Source organism: Chrysochloris asiatica, unplaced genomic scaffold, assembly GCF_000296735.1.
Source record: "Chrysochloris asiatica unplaced genomic scaffold, ChrAsi1.0 scaffold00329, whole genome shotgun sequence".
NCBI lineage: Eukaryota > Metazoa > Chordata > Mammalia > Afrosoricida > Chrysochloridae > Chrysochloris > Chrysochloris asiatica.
Window position 1 is genome coordinate 2169869 of NW_006408847.1, and position 20886 is coordinate 2190754.

The 20886-nt window shown below is 39.9% G+C and overlaps 1 protein-coding gene across 1 annotated transcript in view; it reads left to right on the top strand.

Moving 5' to 3' along the window:
• TRIM2 (tripartite motif containing 2) overlaps positions 1 to 20886 on the top strand; it is a 312448-nt gene that overhangs the window by 200345 nt on the left and 91217 nt on the right. The window contains exon 2 of the mRNA XM_006875503.1: positions 14960 to 15141. Within this exon, the coding sequence (XP_006875565.1) occupies positions 14960 to 15141 (182 nt within the window). The remainder of the gene's footprint in view (positions 1 to 14959; positions 15142 to 20886) is intronic.

Below are 20886 nucleotides of genomic sequence, written 5' to 3' on the forward strand. Positions count from 1 at the left end.
CATCTTTCTCCCGCGGAGCGGCTGGTAGTTTCGAACCGCTGACCTTAAGGTTTGCAGCCCGATTCGTAACCACTACGCTACCAGAGCTCCTTCATTGGGCGGGTAGGGGATCAGAAAGCAAGTTAGTATAAGGCTATTTATTTTTAACTAAAAATTGAATGTTGTTAAATGGCTTTCTGAACGAAAAGATAAAATGAGATTTTAGCCCTAAGATGACTTAAAGCAAAAATGTCCCTAGCTTTAAAGAACAGATCTAGATTCAGAGGCGACATTTATAAATTATTATTTATCAGTTGGTTTCTTTGGCTTAGGTAAGTTGCAGCAGGTCTTTTCCTCGTGAATAAATTGTTGGAGGTTTACAAAAAATTTAAAGAGAGACATATGCTTGCTCAGTTTCTTGAAAGGGTTTCTTAATAGGTATTAGGAGTCAGTTTTGCCTAGTGAGGACTTATTTTCTTGTGCCTTTCATTATTTTGGGGCAGATGCTCTGCTGAGTTCCTAGCCCACTGTAAAATGTTAAATAATGCACGCCCCTCGAGAGCACACAATGAGAAGTTTCCTGTGTGCTGTGGCATGAGACAAGAGTAGTGGCTCTTCCTGAACCTCTAAGTATTTCCAGTTTTATCCTCCTTGCAAATGATTTGCATTGGAAAGGCGGAGGAATGTAAAAATATTCGCTGATAGAATGTGCTGTTTTGAGAAAGACACATGCAGCAGATATAATTCACACATTATAAAAACAGAGAGTAAGGTCTATACTCGTTTATCACCACAGTTAGTTATATTCCTGAAATGATTTTGTCTTTTTAATTTAAAAGTGTAACAAGAACTTAGTGGGTTTCATTTGTGAAATAAAATAAAAACACTCTCTCTTTGTCTTACTAAGGAATAAAAATGCTCTTTATTTGGATATCCGTGTACAGTGATTTCCCTAAACTAATGACTTTCTTTTTCTAAATCCTTATTAACTAGAAAAGATCTGAAATATGTAGCAATTTTTAAAATAGTGAATGCAATTTTTAAGAGTCCTCTTGGCCTATTTTCATTATGGCTGATAAAACAAAGACAGTAGTCAAATAATGGCATTGATTATTCAAATTTCTAGAAGAAAAATAATTTCAAATAAAAAAAAATACTGTAACTATTTACTCTAATTTCTTTTTCTTTAAAGATAGATGTCTTGGTGTGCTATAGGAGAAGCATTGGAAGGTTGATGGTTCAAATCCACCAGCTGCTCCTTGTAAGCCTATATAGGGTCTTTATGAGACCAACTGGAGGCCACTTAACAATAACAATATGACTGCATTGCTTTTAACTGTGACAAAATGATAATTTGCTCACACCTATAATTGCTTCTCTCTTTTTTTTTTGATGCCGTGTGTGCCCCTTTATAAGGTTTTAGGAGCCATGATGGTACAGTAGTTAAGCGCTTGACTCCTGACCAAAAACGCCTCAGTTCAAGCCAACTAGCCACTGAGTGGTAGAAAGGTGTGGCCGTCTGCCTACATAAAGATCACAGCCTTAGAAACCCCGTGGAGCTATTTTGCTCAGCTCTAAGGGTCATTCTGAGTCAGAATGGGAGTTGACAGCAAGGAGGTGGTTATTTTTTTGTATAAAGGTTTTAGTGTCGGAGTAGAATTTATAGTGAGGTGCTTGTGCAGGTTCTCTGAATATAATTATTGTGTAGATTATCTGAATTTAACTGATCAACTTTCTTCCTAGAATTTGGAGGTTTAAATGAGGCCAGAAACAGAAAAAAAAAAACAAAAAAACCTGAGAGTAATTACTCAAATAGCATCATTTGAATAAACATGTATTATTGCTTTTTGTATGCTAGTCTTGCTGTTCCTTTCCACTTAACTGTCTCTGCCTTCATATTCTCCTCAATAGCTTCCATTCTTCCATTAAGTGCTTTTTACTATTTTTCTTTAAAAACTTAAGTAGACATTCATTCTAATCAAAAATAGATTTAAATATTGTGCTTCCTATTACCCCCCACACACACCCTCCAAAAATAGACTCCTAATGTGGCACTGTAGGATCAGCACTGGACTGCAAACCACAAAGTTGGCTGTTCAAACCCACCATCCGCTCCTCGGCAACCCTCAGGGTCACTAAGAGTTGGAACCAACTGGATAGTACTTAGCAACAGCAATGTATCAAAAGGAAATAAACAAGCAAACCCATGGCTGTCGAATCTGGAGACCCCATGTATCACAGAGCAGAACTGAGTTTCTTAGGGTTTTCTTAGCTGTAATCTTTATGGAAGCAGATCACAGGTCTTCCTGAAATCAGCTGAGTAGGTTTGAACTGCCACCTTTTCAATCAGTTGTTAGTGTCATTGAGTCAGTTCTGACAAATAGCTACCCTGAATTTTGTGTTTCGGTGAAGCAGATGGTGGCTAACAGTCCAGTGCTTATCCTACAGCACCATGCAAGAAGTGGCACCCAGAGATCCACTGTTTCCTATTTCCTATATGTTAAGTGCTGTTGAGTTGATTCATAGCGACCCTCTATAGGGTTTCTGAGGAGTGGCTGGTGGTTAGGTTTGAACTGACAACTTTACCGTTAGCAGTTCAGTGCTTATGATGGAAGACAGTGTCTCATGTAGTTATGACCTAGAATAGATTTCCTTTCCCACTTCTTGTCAGCCTCCCCTCAACCCCAGAGTTAGTACCCAGCCCTCTGCCTTGTTATGGTCACAGAGTATTCAGCATCTTTGTGAATTCCCCAAGGAAATCAAGTGGAGAGATTCAACAAGGTGATGAGTGAGGGGAGATGAGACCCCCACTCACTTTGTCTCAGTGTAAGATGAATGTCCATTAGCCTAACCACCAACACTGTGCATCACACAGACCCAGCCAGGCTCCTAGAATTTAGGATCTTTAACTGACTGTAAATGGTATATTAAAAAAACAGTGGCAAGTGGTTCTCTATACTGAGGAAAGAGGTGTAGGCGTAAATATCATAAATACTAGTTTACTAGTTGGGGGGGGTTGGCCTAAAAATCAACTTCCATATGGTAAAAACCAACATACCTAGTGAGGAGGTCACACAGCTGCCACTGGAAATCAGATGGAAAACTCTGGTGAGCCTGGGCACATTCTTTCCTGGAGGCAGAAGTTACAGAAGACCAGCTCCTGACTCTCTCCCTACACAAATACACACACACACACACACACACACACACACACACACACAGAGTCAGGAGAGATATGACATCTGGCCTTTAATTTACAAATTGGCCCATTTGGGATGGAAGCTTGCTTTAGCTGGAAATAGGTCACCCTGTTTTCATTTCACTGAAGATTGCCCTCTTTTCTTTCTTCTAGCTTAGTCCACAATAACAATGCAAATTCAATTGCAGGTAAATAATAACATGTTTAGAATTGTTGTAAATTAAAATACCTTGTTTTTCATCTGCGTAACCTGCACCTAACGCTCAAGCTACCATCTGTCCTGGCAGGTAAAATGCATTATATTGTGAGTTATTCAAAACTGGAAAGCAAACTCATTATCAGCTAATCAAGCCTTACTCATGATGACTTCCTTAAGAAACTCGAACTGCTCCATAAGCTTGCTTGGTTGTAATCTTTTCAGAAGCAGTTTGCTAGGACTGTCTTCCACTGAGCTAACTGGTGAGTTCAAACCGCCCAACTGTAAGATTAGCAGCCAGTTGCAAACCACTGTGCCTTCAGGCTTTACATTAATGTGAACTGTTGTTGTTAAGTGCCATCGAGTCGGTTCCGACCCATAGCGACCCTGTACAGGGTTTCCGAGGGTGTAAATCTTTACGGGAGTAGAAAGCCTCATCTTTCTCCCGCGGAGCGGCTGGTAGTTTCGAACAGCTGACCTTAAGGTTCGCAGCCCGATTCGTAACCACTACGCTACCAGAGCTCTGTTAAGGTTATCTATAAAGAACTCTGGGAGTCCTGATGTGGCGCTGTGGGTTAATGCACTGGACTGCAATGTCAGTTTGAGCCACAAGGTTGGTGGTTATACAGGGTGGCTATAGGTCACAATCTACTCGACAGCACTTAACACAATGTCGGATGGTTCTTGGCTGAAAGCAGAGAAAACCAGAAAGATGTTTACTTATACTTCATTAACTATGCAAAGGCTTTTGACCATGTGGATCATGACAAGCTATGCATAACATTTCGAAGCATGGTTATTTCAGAACACATAATTGTGCTCTTGAGGAACCTGTGCACAGACCAAGAGGCAGTCATTTGAACAAAGCAAGGGGATACTCAGTGATTTTAAATCATGAAAGGTGTGTGTCAGGGTTGTATCCTTTCACCATATTTATTCAATCTGTATGCTGAACAAATAATCTGAGAAGCTGGATTATATGAAGGTGAACATGGTATCAGGATTGGAGGAAGACTCATTAACAACCTGTGATATGTAGATGATACAACCTTGCTTGCTGGAAGGGAAGAGGACCTAAAATACTTACTGATGAAGATCAAAGAGCACAGCTTCGGTCTGAGTTGCACCTCAATGTAAAGAAAGCAAAAATTCTCACAACTGGACCAATAAATAAGATCATGATACATGGAGAAAAGATTGAAGTTGTCAAAGACTTCATTTTGCCTGGATCTGTAATCAGCACTCATGGAAGCAGCAGTCGAGAAATCAAACTACTTACTGCATTAGGCAAATCTTCTGCACAAGACATATTTAAAGTATTAAAGAACAGAGATGTTAGTTTGAGAACTAAGGTGTGCCTGACCCAAGCCATGGTGTTTTAGCATGCTCCCAGTCATTGTCATTGGCCCTAACACAAGAGAAAATGAAATTTTAATAAGTAAATTTAACTAGATTGGCAACCACTCAGGAATGCCATACAATCAGACTATAAAAATGGAATCTAGTACCATAAGGATAATGTATAATTGAATGAGCACCTCTTTCCCACATTACATATATCAAATTTTTATTTTCCAGGGAAATCTAAACTTCTGCCCAATGACCCTTTCCTAAAACCAGCCAGAGAAGTTTGTTTCAATTCTCTGCCCCTCTCATCAACAGTGGTTTCTGCTTGGCCTCTCTTCTCCATCCTCCCTTCATTTTCTTTGTTGCTCTGGTGTCAGCAATAAAGAGTTTGGGCAGCCTGCTGGTCCAAATGGTATACTGTGGTGTAGGGGGTATGATCTGAACCTTGAAATTGTAGACTCAGGCATTTTTCTCTCATTTCGTCTCCTAACAAGTTCTACTTTTCCACTTGGTGGTAATTTCCACCAAATAATGAAATGTAAGAACGTGAGTCAGGAAAAGAAAAAAAAGTGAAAACATGATATGAGGAGAGATGTGCTGGTGTAGGATTTTCCAATGCATAAGGATTTCATTATGTGATTATTACACATTTTTTCCACAAAGGTTGAGATTAGTTAATAGCTCCCTCTAGTAAGGCACGTACATATCAACTTTCTTAGGCTATCTAGTTGCATGAATATGTGTCCTTGTTGTTGTTGTTATGTGCCCTGGAGTGTGTTCCGACTCATAGCGACCCTGTACAGGGTTTCCGAGGGTGTAAATCTTTATGGGAGCAGAAAGCCTCATCTTTCTCCCGTGGAACAGCTGGTAAGTGTCTACTTTGTCCTAGTGTGGTTTATAGGCTAAGCACTGGACTGCTAACTGCAAGGTTGGCAGTTCAAACCTACCAGCCACATCTTAGAAACCCTATACAGGCTCTCTATGAGTCAAAACCAAAGAAATGGCATATACCAACAACAAATACATAGCAGGCAGTTTTGGGTGTGGAACTATTACGATGGATAATCACACTAAAATCCTTGCCCTCATGAACCTTATATTCTTGTGAGGGGAGAGAGAAAAACTACACAAAATAAATTATTCAAGGCTAAGTCAAAAAGTATTGCTACTAAGGTTCCAGATCATACATGCAATGAGTTTATTTCCAAATAGATTGTGTTTAAACATGTCTCTGTGATCAGTGGCTGCAGACAAGTTTTCTCAGTAATTCACTTGTCTTCGTCTTAATAGGAAGTCTTTATAAAAAGGAGTACTTTCTGTACCATGAAAAAAACAATTTTGAGGTCAGGGATAATAACCAAATTTTTAACAAAACTCAAGTGGATACCTTTCCAAATCATTGAAACTTTGCAACAGGTTTATGAGAATCCTGCCCCACATAAAACAACAATTTTATTTTGTATTGAAAAACTTTAGAATTAGTCAGCTGGATTCAATTGAGGTGATCCCAACTTTGTTGGCAACATCCAAAGCATCATAATCAGGAGTCAGTGGAACATATGCCTTTCTTTCTCCATCAGTACTGATCAAAGTGTTGACCTTGGCTACGTCAGTGTCACAGAGCTTCTTGGCAACTTGTTTGATCTGGTGCTGTTGACCTTGACATTCACAGTGAATACAAGTGTGTTGTTGTATTTAATCTTCTTTGTGGCTGACTCAGGAGTCAAAGGAAACTTGATAAAGGCATAATGATCAAGCTTATTTCTCCTGGGGGCACTTTCCCAGGAGAGCCTCAGTGTCTTGGGCCGCCAGAAGGTTGGTGATGTGTGGCTCTTTTTTTGTGACTATGGACCCCTTTTAGCACAGCCTTCTTGGCCTTCAGCGCCTTTGCTTTGGCTTCAGTTTGAGGAGAGGCAGGAGCTTCCTTCTTCACAAAAAGGCAAAGCAACAGTTTTTAGATGGATCAACATTTGAAGGATGGTAGAGAAGACCTCAAAGATGAGCACAGAGAGAGAATAAAAGATTGTGACTGATGTCCAGAAACTGGTAGAAGAAGACCCATAGTTTTGCCATTGAAGTTTGCTACTGAAGTTAGGATCTCACCTGGTTTGGCATTTTCTTTTTAAGTGAACATCTTGACCTCAGCAAGCTTTTGCTCCAAAGGTATTGTGTGAAGATCAGCTAGCTGAAAGATCTGATCTTCTCATCAGACTTTCAAGCAAGATTGAAACTAATGAAGACAATTTTATGGAATGAACCATAACAGTGGATGGACCTTAGATTTCCAATACAATAAGAGATCAATTTCTAATCAAAGCACTGGTTTCCAAAAGCATCTGCTGGACAGTTAAATTCAAGGCAGAGGTCAACTAAGAAGGGTATGGTGACTTTTTTGGGATACCAAAGGGGGCAATTTTTTTTTTTTAAGTTTTTATTGTGAATTATGTGGGTTTTCATGGGAGAACATCAGTTTTACATTCATCCTATCATATTTCGTTTCATTGCAATGATTATAATCCCCTCCATGCATCATCAAATAACCAAAGGGTACACCCACAGGCCTGCCCCCTGGCCATCAGCACACAGTCCCTCTTCCTCCCTAAGTCCATCTGTCCATTTCATCATCTCTGTCTCCATTTCTGGCATCACTGCTTCTCTGGGTAGGGTCCCGCACTCCACTCTTCTCACTTGATGGTCTGAGGGACCTCTGCTCCTGGATTGCAAAGTCAATCACTCCCTTCCTTTTGTTAAAAAACATCAAAAACATCTGCCTTTATCTTTCCGACCCTCACAGTCAGTCCCTGATGGCACTATTGTACGACAAGAGCCTTATCCCCATCTCCTTTCATTAGCCCCTTCCCAACAGATTGGAAACCATTCAGTGGAGATTCTACCTTCCCCGACCCATCTGGAACTAGGCTACCTCTTGAAAACTTGTAAGCCAGTCACTTCTTTCCTTTATAGCCCCCTCCCACCATTTTGGGTTGTCAATGTCTAAGTTGCCCATCCCTATCAACCCTGTGTACTGAAGGGGTGGGAGTGATCCTCACTGTAAAGATTTGTTCCCTTTTTGGAGCTACTACATCCATAAGTATATGTAAAGTTCATCAAATTGTACTGGGTTACTCTTTTTTTTCCCCCCCTCTTCTTTCTTCTTCTAGTTGAGTTCTGAATATCCAGCCATTGAAGCCAGGTCAAGTGGGTGCTATCTGCAAGTATGTGTGTTCTTGTGCATCTCCCCTCACTTCATATCAGCTGGACGCTTCACTCTCTGTTCTAGTCCTCTGTGGCCATGTCACTGCCTCTGTGCCCTGGAGTCCCTGGGTCTTGCCATCCTGCTGGCCAACCAGGACTCTACCAGAGTTCACAGGAATCTATTGAATGTGGTTGGACTTAGCTCTCAACTTCTTTGCTGCTTACTCTCCTCTTGCCCTTATCAGTGACCAACATGTTCACCAGCCTGCCCAACCACATGCCTGCTCATGTATTCCCCTTAGTCTTAGTCTTGGAAGGGAGTTTGCTCTGAGGAGATCTGACCACTTGCCTTGATGGCTCCCAGGTGAACAGCTTGCTTGTTTTTGTAGTAAACAATGAGACTACTGTTACTGTTTTTTATTTTTCCTGCCAGCCTTTCTTTCACGAAGTAACTGCTGTTCTTGTAGCCACTCCAGGCTGGTCTACTTGTCTTTTCAAGTGGAAATTTCCCACCTCAGAGGATTCTGGATAGGATTCAGGATTTCACCTATGGTCTTAGCAATGCAAAGGCTCCACAGGAAGCCTCTTTCACTGGCAAAGGGGGCAATGTTAATAGATATTCTTGAAGGATGCAGAATGGTCACAGAGGCTTAATATGAAGAAGTTTTAAGAAAATTGAAAGCTGCATTGGTGAGGAAAAAGGCTAGGAAAGTTGTGCTGAGGAATTTTTTCCATCACAAACATGTATCTGCTCATTCTTGTCCTGTCCTAAGAGCATTTTGTTGGGAAATCTTACCCCATCCACTTTTTAGCTCTGATCTTACGTCTTCAATCTTTTCTTTAGTTGTTGTTGTTCCAAAGAACAACTCAAAGAACATTTAAAAGGAACACAATTTGAGTCTGTAGAGAATGACAAAACTTCCATTTTAACATGGTGTTAATCCAAGAGCACAGAATTTTCCAGGAAAAGGTTAGAGCTATAAGAACTCTGCCTTAAGGAGTGTATAGACCTAGATGGAGGATATGTTAAGAAACAATAGCTTTACATTTTGGTATTTTTATTTGATAAAGTTTTCTATGATTTTGTAGCAATACTTTGTGACATACTATTGTATACTATATTAAGGTAAGCAGAGCTCTGGAGAAAAATAGCAAGGACTGGGGCTAAGGAGTAGTAGGGGATCTTGGAAGTTTCTATTTTATGTAGAATGATCAGTGTGGGTCTGATTTAAAAGATAACATGAGCTAAGCTGGAGGAGGGGATGAGCACTGTGTAAGCAGTGTTATCATTTGTTTTCCACTGACAGGGAACCTGTTAGTCTACCCACAGAAAAACTCTTATAGCTGCTGAATGTTTCTATTAAGCTAATGCTGGCTATCCAGGTCATTTTTAGATGGTTCTTCCTGCCTTCACTTCTCCAGCATTTCCTTTCTGTTCACCTCATCACTGTCTCTACTGTTAATCCCTGCACTGAAAGCATCCAGATTTATTTTTAGGTGGATCTCTCCAGAAATATAGTTTTGCTGTTTCCCCATCTTCAGCTGAAGACTAGTTCTATATTCCGATCTCCATAAGTATCATGAACTTACTTCTTCTGGCTATATAAGACCAGTCTCTGACACTTCAGAAACCGAGATGGATGCAAGAGATCAAGCTATAGGCTAGATGATATTTATTGTTTTTCAAGAAAGCCAGAAACTGTGGTAGCTCCCAACCACTTTGATTAAAGGTTGGAATTTTGTAGATGTTCTTCATATCACATTCAGGCTGATGGAAGGCATCCCACAGTACTTAGCACATTTGATGCCTCAATTCTTTTTAAGCACATTGTACCTTTGTCGTTGTTGTTGTTAAGTGCCATCAAGTCAGTTCCAACTCTGTATAGTTTCCAAAGAGCAGCTGGTGAGCTTGAACCACCAACCTTGAGGTTCAAACCAACCTAGCAGTAGTAATATCTTTAGTTGGTTATAGTCAGTTATACCTCTAAGAATATTCAAATTATCTTCTTTTTGTGAAAATCCAGTTATATTCAGGGGACGATCCTTATCCTAGCAAACTCTTGGTTTAGCAATCTTTGGGGGTTGGAAACTTTTGTGTCTTTAACTGGCCACTTATGACAGAACTGTGGTATTTCATGATTTTAAAGTAATGCAAATGGAGTAAGCTTAATTTACTGTGTAGTAGAATACTATCAAAAACTTCTCACCCATTACAATAATTATCAAGTTGAAATGAAATGTTTCTTTTCAGCTTTGTTTTTGTTATTAAGTGCCATTGAGTCAATTCTAACTCATAGCGACCAAATAGGTTTGAACTGCCAACCTTGTGGTTCCCAGTCCAATACTGATCCTACAGCACCACACCAGAAGTCCTTTTCAGCTTTGTTGTTGTTAGGTGCCATTGAGTCAGTACCAACCCACTGTGACCTTATGCACAGCAGAACGAAACACTGCCCAATCCTGGGCCAGCCTCACTATTGTTGCCACACTTGAGTCCATCGATGCTGCCACTTGGCCAATCCATCTTGTTGGAGGTCTTCCTCTTTTTCTCTGACCATCCATCTTACCAAACATGATATCCTACTCCAGCGACTGGTCCCTCCTGACAATATGTCCGAAGTATAAGAAATGAAGTTTGCCCATCTTGGCCTCCAAGGAGCACTTTGGTTGCACTTCTTGCAAAACGGATCTATTGGTTCTTTTGGCAGCCCATGGCACTTTCAATATTCTCCTCCAACACAATAACTCAAAAGCATCAATTCTTTAATCACTGTACAGCTTTTGCATGCATATGAGGTTATTGAAAATACCATGGCTTGGGTCAAGAGCACCTTAGTCCTCAAGCTGACATCTTTGCTCTTCAACACTTTGAAAAGCTCTTGTGCAGCAGATTTGCCTAATGCAATATGTTGTTTGATTTCTTGACTGCTGCTTCTGTGAGTGTTGATAGTTGAGCTTTGTTGTTGTTGTTATTATGTGCCATGAAGTTCTGACTCACAGCGACCCTCTACAGGGTTTCCAAGGCTGTAAATCTTTACAGGAGCAGAAAGCCTCATCTTTCTCCCACGGAACAGCAGGTAGTTTCAAACTGCTGACCTTATGGTTCACAGCCCGATTCGTAACCACTACGCTACCAGAGCTCCTTTAGAGCACAGAAAATGTCAGCTCTGAAAACTGTCAACCAACATATGTCATTTGATTAAAACAATGTGTTTGGGTTTTTGTTTCCATTGCTATAAATCCAAAATTCCAAGGTTAATTTTTAAAGTTAGTAAAATTCAGTATGATGCTTTCTCCCTGCTAGTGGTGCTGGTTGAATGTCACAAAGTCAGTTCCAGGTCAGAGTGACCCTGAATAGAGTTTCCAAGGCTATAAATCTTTACTGGAACAGAAAACCTCATCGTTCTCTCACATTTCAGCTAGTACATTCAAACTGCTGACCTTGTGGTTAGCAGCCCAGCTCATAACCCACTATGTTACCAGGGTTCCTTAATACTCAATATGACTTAGATTATTTCAAAAGTTAATGTGCAAACACAATTATTTATTATTTTAACTGACGAGTTCAATATAATTTTTTAAAGTCACATGCTCATAATGCCTATTAATGAATGAGCCAGTTATCAGACAGAGCAGAAAACCTGGAATCTGAGCTTTTGATTCATTGATTTTCCTGAATGACCTTGGGCAAGTCATTTAAACCCTCAGCTCTGGTTTCCTTATCTTTCAGACAGAAATCCATTCCTTCCCTATGCTGATGTCATACGGATGTGGTTAAAGAAAAGCAGATGACTTGCCAACATCTTGAGCTCCTGGGAGATGAATGTATTTGATCCAATCAATGACTATCATTTTCTACCCTAGTTCTTTGGGGAGACACTACTGAAAGTCTAGAAGATCATACTGGCAAATTAAAGCGAATCACACCTCAATGTTTAACTAGTGCTGTCAGTGAGTTCTAGCTGAACATGCCATTCTGTAGAGCTGGTGCTTTTGCTTATTAAGCCAACTCCTGAATAAAATGTATCTACAAGGAAGAGAGTTAGAAAATGGGCGTGTTATATATAATGCGGCAGGAGTCCTGGAGTGTGGCTCTGTGGGCCACAAATCAGATTGAACCACAAGGTTGGCAGTTCAAACTCACCTATGAGTCAGAATCAACTTGACAGCATCAACAACAACAATATATGGGGTGGTAGTGGTGGATTATTCCATAACTGCCAAATTATATGATTGTGTAACTGCCAAAGCACTGAGAGTCATACCCAGCCAAATTGACATCTACTTGTATTTGCAAAGAATGTAAGTCAACCCATGACAATAACACTTAACATTCTGATTTTGACTTTGGTGATCTGGTGGGGTGCAAGAAACCTCAGACACCCTATCCAGGGTCACTATGAGCCAGAACCAAGTCCACTGCACATGACCACCATCACCAATAAGAATTAATTATCATTTATGTTTAGAAGAGTATTTCATTTACACACTGTAGAATTTTTATTTCTATAAATATGGTGTGTTTCCCAGCTTCAAACATAGGTCCTGGGACTAGTTAAAGTACTATGGGCAAACAAGCTTTCACTGATACCGTCTTCTGAAAACACAAAGTTAGGAGCAGTGTGATTGTTTAGATAAACAAAAGCCCAAGAGCTTTAAGAGTCATAGACACTTGAGTTTGCACTCTGACAAACCTCAACTGAGCCTCAGCTTGTTTATCCATAAAATGAGAATAATAATAACATTACCTCTGCTAGAGTCATATTAAGGAGTGCTGGTGGTGCTGTCAGGTAAGCACTGGACTGCTAACCTTGAGGTTGATAGTTCAAGTCCATCAACCACTCCTCAGGGTAAATATGAGGCTTTCTGCTTCTGGAACGATTTACAGCCTTGAGAGCCCTATACAGGGTGACTATGAGTCAGTGCTAACTTAACACTTAACAACAACATCAGGGTCATATTGAAGATTAACTATTTTTTTGTAAAGGTTATTACTATTGGAAATTTCCATTGGCGATTGGAGAGCTGTGGACATTTTATCAAATATTTAGAAGATGAAGGAATGTATTTTAGCTCATTCTTTGTCTACCCTCATGAAATAGAAGTCAGTTCTGTAAGGTAATAAATGGAGCTGTGTTCTATTATGTGACTTGACTTTCCCTTTTCTCTCATCGTTCCTCTGTTTTTCCAATTTATTCTTTGTTGTTATTAAGTGCCATAGTCGGCTCCAATTCATAGGTACTCTATATACGGTTTCTGAGGAACGGCTGGTGAGCTTGAAACACCGATCTTGTGTTTCACACCTATCTTGCAGTCCTGCACATTAGCCCAAAGAACCACACCAGGACTCCTTGTTTCACTTCACTGGGTCCCTTAAATGCCAACACATGAATACAAACTGGTGCCTGCCCCGCAGAAAATATATTTTAGCACCAAATATATAAACATTGGTGGGTGATGGAGGTTACGTGCCGTGGAGTAAGTTCCAACTCATGGTGACTCTATATAGGGTTTCTGAGGCTGCAAATCTTTACTGGAGCAGAAAACCTCATCTCTCTCCCACGGAACAGGTCGTAGTTTTGAATCTTGAGGATAGCAACCCAACTTGTAACAACTATGCTACCAGAGCTTCTTTATAAACATTTAGCTCTGAAGAAAACATTTTAAATCACATGAAAAGTTTTACATTAAAATTTCAATAGCATAGTGGTTACGCACTTAGCTGCTATCTGAAAGGTTGGTATTTCGAACCCACCAGTCATTCTATGAGAGAAAGATGTGGCATTCTGCTTCTGTAACCATTGCAGCCTTGGAAACAATGGGGCAGTTTTGTTCTGTGCTTCAGGGTCTCTCTGAGTTGTGATTTGCTTATTGACAGTGTTTTGGTTTGTTTTTGCATATTAACAAAGTAATAGTTGGAATAACATTGGATTTTAGTACAAAGAATACAAGGGTAAATCTGTATTCAAATACAGTCATGTCCAAAGACTGTATCTGCCACTGATTTTGAAACCCTACAAACATAGCAATTTGTATCACACATCTTGTCTAATTTATTGTTTACATAGTAAAGATGTGTTTGTTTTAATGATTTACAACATGCAAATGACTTGTCTTGGTCTACTGTGTCTTTACTCCCTGTAAAGTGATGTAGATTGCCAGTGGTCATTTTGAGGCCACTAATGAGGAGTCCAGGATTGGGCAGTGTTTCATTCTGCTGTGCATAAGGTTGCTATGAGTCAGTACCGACTCGATGGCACCTAACAACAACAACAATGAGGAGTCCTGGTGTGGTCCTGTGGGTTAATGTGCCAGACTGAAAAGCTGTTTGAACTTCAAGGTCGGTGGTTCAAACTCACCAGCTTCTCCTCAGAAACTCTATACAGGGTCGCTATGGGTTGGAATCGACTCAACAGCACTTAAAAATAGCAATAACAATGGCGCTGTGGGTTAATGAACTAGACTACAAGATTGATTTGAACTGCAAGGTGAGTTGTCCAAATTCACCAGCTGCTCCTCAGAAGCCCTATATGGGGTTGCTATGAGTCAGAACTGACTCGATGGCACTTAACAACAACAGCAATGTGAATTTTGAGGAAACTAATGCTACTCCTCATAGGGTTGCTATGAGTCAGAACTGACTGAATCTACAGCACTGAACAACAACACTGTGGAATTCTGGAATCCTTGGGTGGCTCAAAAATTCAACCAGCTCTGCTGCTAACCAAAAGGTTGGACGTTCAAGTATTCTCACAGTCCCCTCCAAAGAAAGGCCTGGTGATCTAGTTCCAAAAAATCATCCATTGCAAACCCTATGGGAGCACAGTTCTACTCTGACTCTTCTGAGGTCAGAATCAACTCAAGGGCAATTAATTTAATATGGAATTCTACTCACTGTGAATCAGAACCAACTTGATGGCTCTTAACATCAACCACAGCCTATATTCATAGAGCGCAGTGCCAATAATGAATGAACCAGTGACTGATTTGCACTTATAGGTCATTCTGTATGTTTCCTTCTTTGTTTTTCTATCTGACAGCAGCAGCGTGCAGGGTCAAAGACAACCAGACCCCCATGTCAGTGGTCTAGGATGGCCAGTGAAGGTACCAACATCCCAAGTCCTGTGGTACGTCAGATTGACAAGCAGTTTCTGATCTGCAGTATATGCCTGGAACGGTACAAGAATCCCAAGGTTCTTCCCTGTCTGCACACTTTCTGCGAGAGGTAAGCTTCCTTTGTGTTCAGGGAGTGGATTTTCAATGCCTGACCTCTTTCAACCTATCATAGGGCTCTTTCCAGAATTCCACCTTCCCTCTGAGAGACAATGGATCCCTTGTGCTTTTGTAGACACTTAGAAACATAATCACAAAGTGTCAATTCTTTCCTTATATTGCAAGTATTATTGCATTTTTATGTTAACTCTAATTTTGTTCATCCCAACATTTTACAATTTGTTTTAAAAGTAGCAATATGAAGTTGTTTCTATCATACACTTACAAGTGGGAGATAGGGCAGTAAATACTTTTAAATTAAATTAAAAACAAAATTCCCTTTGTTCTTTGTGAAACACCTTTGCCAGACACAGTTCAAGCTAACATTTCTTCCCATGTAACCAATCAGGAAAACATTTGCCTATATAAAGTGTCAGTTAATGGGTAGAGTTTCCTTCCCATAAATAAATATATGGAGACAGGTTTTTATGTACAGTCAATATACTAAATGGAACATTTGAACATTATAATTTCTAGTTAAAACTACGCATATGAAATTACTTGTGTAATTAGCTATATTTGAAAATATACTTCCTTATTCTTGAGTGTTTTTTTACATTGTGTTTATTATCAAAATACGTTTTTGTTTTTTTAACTTTTTTATTGTGAACTGAGTGATAGTTTACATGGGAAGACATCAATTTTACAGTCATCGTTTCATTGCAATGATTACAATCTCCTCCGTGCTTCATCATTCAGCAGTATTTGCCTCTATTCTCTTTTTTTTTGGGGGGGGGGGGGGGGAAGATGTATAGAAAAGCACTCAGGAATATATAATCATTTAAACAACCAAAGGACACATTCTGCAAGCTACAACTGGCCACTAGCACACAGTCTTTCGCTTTCCATGATTCTAGAGAAGCTGCTGTCTCTCTCCATGCCCTCATCTTTGCCTTTATCTCTGGTGTTGCTGCTTCTCTGAATAGGCACCCACATTCTGCTCATGCTCTTCTCCCTTGATTGCCCTACAGTCCTCTGTTCCTGGACTATAAGATTAACTACTTCACCCTTTTTGTTTCAAAACTATCTTTACATTTGCAATTAGTCATGATAACAATTATTCTCTATTGAATAATAAGAATCTTATCCCCCATCTCCTTTCAGCAGACCCATCTAGACAAGATGAAAACTATTTAGTGGACTGACTCTACCTTCCCCCGCTTGCTCTGAAACTAAACTCCCTCTTAAAAACTTGTAAGCCAGTCACTTCATACCTTTATAGCCCCACCCCTATCCCAATTTTAGGTAGCCAATGTCTAATTTGCCCATCCCTATCAACCCTATATACAGAGGTGATAGGATTGATCCTTGATGTGAAGACTCCTTCTCTCTAAGTTGGGATTTTGAATGACTACATCCATAAGTATAGGTCAAGTTCATAAAATTGTAGCAATTTACACTTGTGGTAACCACAATTAATCCTGCAAACAGTTACTCACAATTGAATCATAAAACCTATCAGCATCATCTCCCACCCGCTTTCACTAGATCCATGTGGAGGAGAGGAAAACGATTCAGTGGGATTTCTGCCTTACCCACCTCACTCTGAAACTAAGCACACTCATGAAAGCTTGTAAGCCAGCCACTTCGTGCCTTTATAGCCCCCATTTTTGATAGCCAATGTCTAGATTGCTCATCCCTATCAACCCAGAGCACTGAGGAAACAAGTTGGTTCCTTGATATGAAGAATCTTTCCATTCCAGTTGAAGTTTTGAGCAATTGGTCCAGTTCCATCAAATTTTGAGCAAAGGTCCGGTTCATTAAATTGTTGCAATTTACACTTGCTCACAGTCAGGTGATTTACTATGGAAGGTCTTAGTTACAACAGGATAAGTATATCCTTGGTGGTGGGGGTGAGTGGAGTGAGAAGTTGGATTTACTGTGTAGTTTTTGTCTGTTTCATTTTCTTTGTTCAGGGTCATTACGGTTGTTTTGTGTGAGCATGTGTGATTTTTAAATGATAGTACATGCAGTAGAATTGACCAACTTAATCTACTGGCAGTAAACACTTTGTTTTTTCTTGTTACTAGTAATTTTGAAACTGGATTTTAAAGACAAGTGAATGATCATTTCCCCAATATTCTCTGAGTTGATAGGAAATTTTTTACCAATTGAAGCAATCATTGGATTTAATATTGTATATAATCCTGAATACTCAATGAATTCAAACAAACAATTAATAGTAACTAAATTAACACATGGAGTCCTGGTGTAGTGTTATAGGATAAGCACTGTACTGCTAGCCACAAGGTCAATGATTCAAACCCACCAACCGCTCTTGGGAAATCTTATGTGGGGTCACTGTGAGTCAGAACTGACTTGATGGCACTTAACAACAACAATTCAACGCACTGGGCTGATAACTAAAAGGTCAGCAGTTTGAATCTACCAGCCACTCCATGGGAGAAAGATGGGGAATTTCTGCTCCTGTAAATATTTATATATGCCTTAGACATCCTATACAGTGTCACTGTGAGTCAGAACAGACTCTTAACAACAATTCAACACATGCATTCACAATTGCTTATATTATTTTTTTCTTCAGACATTGGGAATGACAAACTCATCTAACAGTTTTATTTATTTGTTTTTCAAATTGTAGTCTGAGTGAAAATTTACAGAGCACATTAGTTTTCCATGTGACAATTTATACATGTGGTTGCAATCCTCTCAATGAAACAGCACTGCACTCCTTCCTGGCTTTCCCAATTCCATTCATCATTCTTTCCTGCCTTCTGGGCTTTGTTTGGGGGCAAATGCTGACCATTTTGATCTCTTAATGGTGGATTATACTGAGGAGTCTATTTCTCTTTGGTGTTATTGCTCACTGTCGCTCTGTAGGATAAGCACTGGACCACTAGGTCAGTTTGAACCACAAGGTCAGCGGTTGAAACCTTGTACAGAGTCGCTAATGAGTCAGAACTGACTCAACGACATTTAACAACAACACTGTTTGTCTGAGAGCTGATCAGTGAGTCACTCATCTAAGGTTTTTTATTGCTTATTGGAAACAGTTCTGACATTTTCTTTGTGTGTTTTTGTCTTCTTGCTTTTTGTACTACATTGTATTCACCTGTATGTACCATAACACTTCAGGTCCTTCTGGAACTTCACTACATGGTCTCCAACCACATCTGTGCTGCAAATTAAGTGACATCCAGTGGGTTCAGACTCATAGTGACCCTGTATAGGATTTCCGAGGCTATAAATCTTTGTGGGAGCAGAAAGCCTTATCTTTCTCTGTAGAGCAGCAGGTGGATTTGAACCACCAATCATGTAGCTCGCAGTCCAGTGCTTATCCTACAGATCCCGTGCTCCCGTTACAAATTATACCCATGTTTTATTTTCATTTTTTTCATACTAGCATCCAAGGGATAAGAAATAATGTTAGAGGATATAGGATAAGTACTAGACCATTAAGTCTGTTTGAACCTCAAGTTCAGTGGTTCAAACCCACCAGCCACTCCTTGGAAACCCTATACAGGGTCACTATGAATTGTAACCAAGTCGACGGCACTTAACAACAACATATTATGTTCATGAGCCCCGTTGATTCAGTGGTTAAAATGCTTGGCTGGTAGGCCAAAGGTTGTTGGTTTGAACTCACCTATTGCTCTTTGGGAGAAAGATGTGGCAATCGGCTTCCATAAAGATTTATAGCCTTGGACACCCTATGAGTCAGTTCCTCTCTGTCCATATAAGTACAAACAACATGTAATACCAAAACTAAAATCTGATTCAGACCCCTAGCAACCCAATAGGACACAGTAGAACTTCCCCATCAGGTTTACAAAGCTGTAAATCTGTACAGCAGATTATCACATGTGTCTCCTGCAGAGCAGCTGGTGTGTTTGAACCGCCGAACTTTTGGTTAGTTGTTGTTAAGTGCCATCAAGTTGATTCCAACCCATAGTGACCCTGCATAGGATTTCCAAGGAGCAGCTGGTGAACTTGAACCACCGACCTTGCAGTTCAAATGACTTTGCAGTCTGACTCATTAGCCCACAGTTAGTAGGTGAGTACTTTCAACACTGTGCCATTTTATTGTTGGTGTGTTAAATGCTATTGAGTTGGTTCTGACCCATAGCGACCCTGTATAGGGGTTCTAAGGAGCTACTGGTGAGCTTGAACTGCCAACCTTGATCTTGCAGTCCAATGCATTAACCCACAGCACCATACCAGGAGACCCTGAGCCATTAGGTCTCCTTAAAATTTGTGAAGATACTTTAAAATAGCAATTGACTGCAGAATGGGATCATCAAAAACTTATAAGCTATTTTCTATTTCTTGAATTTAAATATCACACTTAAAAATATAAATAATATATACTTAAAATGTTTCATTCAATTGACACATTTCCATTCACATGAAACTCTGGTCAGAATTTGATGAAATATAGCCAGCTCTTCCAGATTTCTAACTATGAGTATTGCTTACAGCTTAAAAATGATCGTTGAACTGAAAATGTTGTTATTAGTTGTTAGGTGCTGTTGAGTCAGTTCCAACCCATGTTGTTGTTGTTATGTGCCGTGGAGTCATTTCTGACTCATAGCAACCCTGTACAGGGTTTCTGAGGCTGTAAATCTTTACGGGAGCAGAAAGCCTCCCCTTTCTCCTGCAGAACAGCTCGTAGTTTTGAACTGCTGACCCTGAGGTTAGCAGCCCGATTCCCCATATTGATGCTATATACAATAGAATGAAACAGCACCTGGTCCTACACCATCCTCGTAATTGCTGATATGCTTGAGCCCATTGCTCCTGCCACTGTGCCAATCCATCTTGTTGGGGGTCTCCTTCTTTTTCACTGACCCTCCACTTAAACAAGCATGATGTCCTTCTCCAAGGACTGGTCCTTCCTGATAATATGCCTGAAGTACAAGAGACAAATCTGACCATCCTTGCTCCTAAGGAGCATTTATTTGTACTTCTTCCAACACAGATTTGTTTTTTTTCTTTTGGCAGTCCATGGTACTTTAAATATTCTCCTCCAACACCATAACTCAAATGTATCAAATTCTACGGTCTTCCTTATTCATTGTCCAACTTTCACATCCATATGAGACTATTGAAAATACCATGACTTGGATCAGGTGCACTTTAGTGTTCAAACTGACATCTTTGCTTTATGACACTTTAAAGAGGTGTTATACAACAGGTTTACCTAATGCAGTAGTTTAATTTCTTAACTGCTGCTTCCATGAGTGCTGATGGATGGTGGATCCAAGCAAAATGAAATATTTGACAATTTCAATCTTTTTTCCATTTATCATGATGTTATTTATTGGTCCAGTTCTGAGGATTTCTATTTTCTTTACATCAAAGTGCAACCCATACTGAAGGCTGTAGTCTTTGATCTTCATCAGTTAGTATTTTAAGTCCTCTTTATTGTCAGGAAGCAAGGTTGTATCAGCTGCAATTCGCAGGTTAATAGTGAGTTTTCCTTCAATCCTGATGCCATGTTTTTCTTCATACAACCTAGTTTCTTGGATTATTTGCTCAGCATACAGATTGAATAAGTATGATGAAAGAATTCAACTTTGGTGCACATCTTTCCTGATTTTAAACCACTGAGTATCCCTTTGTTCTGTTTGAATGACTGCATCACGGTCTATGTACCAGTTCCTCATGAGCATGATTGTTGTTCCAGAATACTCATTCTTATTCTTCCAAGTGTGGTCCATAGCTTGTCATGATCCCT